General features: G+C 35.6%; 1 protein-coding gene across 1 annotated transcript; it reads left to right on the forward strand.

The window, feature by feature from the left end:
- Positions 1 to 680: 680 nt before the first annotated feature.
- Positions 681 to 3,636, forward strand: LOC127873418 (C-factor-like). The gene is made up of 4 exons (XM_052417309.1): positions 681 to 726; positions 994 to 1,181; positions 1,885 to 2,034; positions 2,892 to 3,636. Exons 1-4 carry the CDS (start codon positions 681 to 683, stop codon positions 3,078 to 3,080), a joined length of 573 nt encoding a protein of 190 aa, XP_052273269.1. The 3' UTR covers positions 3,081 to 3,636.
- Positions 3,637 to 3,855: the final 219 nt, after the last annotated feature.

The following is a 3,855-nucleotide window of genomic DNA, read 5'->3' on the forward strand; positions in this document are numbered from 1 at the left end:
TGCAGACAGCCTGATACAGCAAATAGATGAGTAAAGTGTATTTTTTAAGAAATCATATTTGATTCATGCATCCCACAGCTTTACATAAGTAGATGAATTACACACATGCTTATAATCAACATGTTTATTTGATTTCGAACGGCCCCCGAAAAAACACTTTGCAAAACCGTTATTTCCCAAATTTAAGTTATTTTTTCTTTAAAACATTCATTTCACAGATAAAGTTTTCGGTAAAATGTTCCTTTGTGATCATTTATGGATGAATTTTTTATACACTATTTCCATCGATTTAATGTTTTTTTCAAAATAGCCTTTCCATTTGATTTTTTTTTATTTTCCCACGTGATTTGTCCCCATATTTTTTCTGTAGAATAACATTGAACGAAATTCAGCTCAAATACATTTCTTGAATTCGATAACTAAGCAAAAGCAAACGAATACAAACAAATTGACAATCCCATGCAGTGGGGAAAAATACCATCGGAAAAAACGACAACTGGACAACTACAAGTTTCGCAAACTTTTTCCGAATGCTGTTTTCGCCAAAATGATAATGCACTTTAACTGAAGCTTCAAGACTACAATTAATAGTGTAACTAAAAGAAGGGCCAGGATCACTTAAGAGGCTTTAAAAACACTGTGTCTATGCTTTACACTTGAAATCTATTTTCAGGAATTAAATGGGGTTCGCAACCGGAAATTCATCAGTTCATGTCCTGAAGTTAGGTATGATACTAAATTCACGAATTAGTAACAGTTTTTCTGATGTTACTTTACCTCACCACACATTCCGAACAATTTAACCATTCGACTGCTTAACTAGCGCAACAACATGGAAGTTTGAAAACACTTAATACACTACAGTACGAAATTTCCATTTTGTTTATCCCAACTCGTTACTTTAACGATGAAAAAACAAGACATGTAAACGCATGTCATATTTTCGTTATATCAAATAGCAGCTCATAAGGTTATCATAAAATTGTATTGCAGATGTGTGTGATCAATCCTCCATCGATAATGCGAAGGCATTTGTAGAGTCAAAAGTAGAAGACGAGGGCTTAAATCCCATCATTTACACTGTTGGATTCGTTCAACGCTCCAACAATTACGAGGCCAGTCATGATAAGATGGCAAAAGTAACGGAAACCAATGCTATTGGGCCACTGATGGTCGTTAAGGTTACTTATTAGTTATTAAATAATTATGCAGTTTTGTAATTAAATTAGTTCTTTCTCAATCATCCGTTGTTAATGAACACGGAGTTTTTTAATGGATCTATGTGGATTTTAATAGATCTGACAGCATTTTAAATATCTTTTTGGTAATAATCGGTTGCTATAATATCCATTTAAAAATGAATGTATGATAACTAAATCTTTGGATAATTGAGTTTTCATTGGAATACAACACTGTGTCACATTTATAAATACTATTTGGGTACATTTAGGATTGCCTGAATGCTCTTATCTTGAAATAGTCGAGTAACAAATGTTTCTTCTTTATTAACTAAAATAAAACACATTTATTTTACACGATTATACTCCTGGTATCTTTTAACATTATAGTCACAGCTCTTAGAATAAAGAAACCTAAAGAGGCTAGTATGGCCATTTATGGTTCACGCATACTTGTGTTTGTATTGCATAATTGATAACACATTCTTTAGCAAACAATTGTCGAAAACAGCAAGAGAAGAGAGTGCTTTGCTTGAAAACATGTCAATATTTTAGAATCCTGTCTACCGGTGAGTATTTTTGTGTTTTTATCCAGAAAGTATGGTATTTGAATATTCGAAATACTAATTTGATAGCTGCTTTTAATGTGTGTTATTTCCAATTTCTTAAACAGTATTCAGTGCTGAAAGATTTCTCCATGTTGCAGAGCTTCCTGCCCCTTTTGAAGCACGCAGCAAGTGTCGACCAATCAGCACCAATGTCATGTAACCGTGCCGCGATAATGAACATAGCTTCAAGCCTTGGATCGACTTCAGAGAACTTGTCCACTGGATATCACGGACACAAGGCATCTAAGGTATTTTATTGAAAGTATATTTTAAGGCAGTGAAAATTGTTACATTGATATTAGAAAAATATCCCGATAATGCTGTTAGAATGGCCCTGTCTGCTCCACTGTCATTTAACAAGGTGGCAATTATCAATGGCTTGACTTGGGCTGCATCCATATCAAAAATAAATAAGGTCCGTCGTAAATACCCATGAAGGTCTTCTAATGTAACAAGACAACTTTTTAAAGATAGTAAGAACGTTTTGTAAAATGGTCATAACGCTCAACTCTTCTCACGTCCCAGACACATGTATCCGTCTTGTATAACCTTTAGATATAATTCCATTGTTAACGAATTTATTGGAGTCACTTTGGCAGTAGGCTGGTTGTTTGTGGGTTGGGTGGTCTGTCGACACCAACTGCTTGTAAATTTCTAAAACGATTAAATTGAATTTAAACTTGAAATGTGCCATCACATTGAGGTGAAGATGTACATGACATGTGTTACGCCCAGAGAACCACATGTTAGTTATACGCCCTTGAATTTAGCATTTTTATTATGGTCGGAGAATACAACTTTCTTGTTTCTAATTTTCAAACCAGTTCTTAAAATTGAACCGTCCATGACCTCTGATAAAGCAGCATGTGGGGTTATTCATGAACGACATTGAAAGTTCTTGATACGTTGTATCCTAGTTCTAGACACCAAACAGAAAATAACAACAGAAGTTTAATCGAATTGGCCACCAAAAAGCCTCGAAGAGTCACGAACAGTCTATTTTTGAGGCCTGACATTTCTGTGCATTCTGTGGCCAAATGATACGCAAAGTGACATATATACAAGTGCACATGTAAACACATTTTAGAAAACATTGTTTTTGTAGGCTGCACAAAGCAGGATCACGACAAACATGAGCCTCTATCTTAAGAATGTGGGCGTCTTAGCGACGACCATCCATCCAGGTTGGGTGAACACGAACATGGGCACTATTGACACCGTCACGAGCGTAAGAGGCATCATGCCTGTCATGGAGAAATTACAAGGGGAAGAGGGCACCAGCAAAATCAACTAAGGAGAAAGTGGCGATCAGATTGGGTAGTAGAATCTTGCTGGTAGATGAATACCGGGTGTTTATTGGCTCAACAGTTATCAATTGGCTTGGCTATGTTGTGTGTATTTGTATGTCCCAGAAGAGAGGCATACAATTCCCGCACTGTTCATCATTGAGTTTCCGCTTTCCAACTCGACCAGTTTTCATCATATCGTATTTACACTTTCTTAAAATGTTTATAAGCAGAACAACTGGGGGCCAAGGAAAAATAAATCTCACCACATCCATGTATCACTATTAAATTTATGTCTACGGCCTTTGAATAGCTCAAATTATGGCTTTTTGATTATTTCCGCTCTCTAGCTCAATTAGCATTCATCTGATTGTTACCAAACTTTCCGTAAATTGTCTCTTACATAAAATGAAGGACAAGAGATTTAATCAGCCAAATCCTACCAGCCGTTTTAAAAATATTGCCATTGAATTTCACAAAAATATGGTTTTGTGATGATGTCAACAAAATTTCTAAAAATGTTCAAAAGGGAAAAATAAAGTCCAAGATCAACAACCAGCCAAATGTCTCCAATGTTCTTTGGAGTCATGACCCTTGAATGTCTCCAATGTTCTTTGGAGTCATGACCCTTGAATTTCCAAAAGTAACGGCTCTTTGATCGTTTCAGTTCTCTTACTCGATAATGTTTCATACCAAACTTTCTGATTGGGTTATGAAGCATAAACGTAATACAATAAACAGTCATATACTACCAGGCACTTCGAAGTTATTGCTCTTAAACTG

Source organism: Dreissena polymorpha, chromosome 1, assembly GCF_020536995.1.
Source record: "Dreissena polymorpha isolate Duluth1 chromosome 1, UMN_Dpol_1.0, whole genome shotgun sequence".
Classification (NCBI taxonomy): Eukaryota; Metazoa; Mollusca; class Bivalvia; order Myida; family Dreissenidae; genus Dreissena; species Dreissena polymorpha.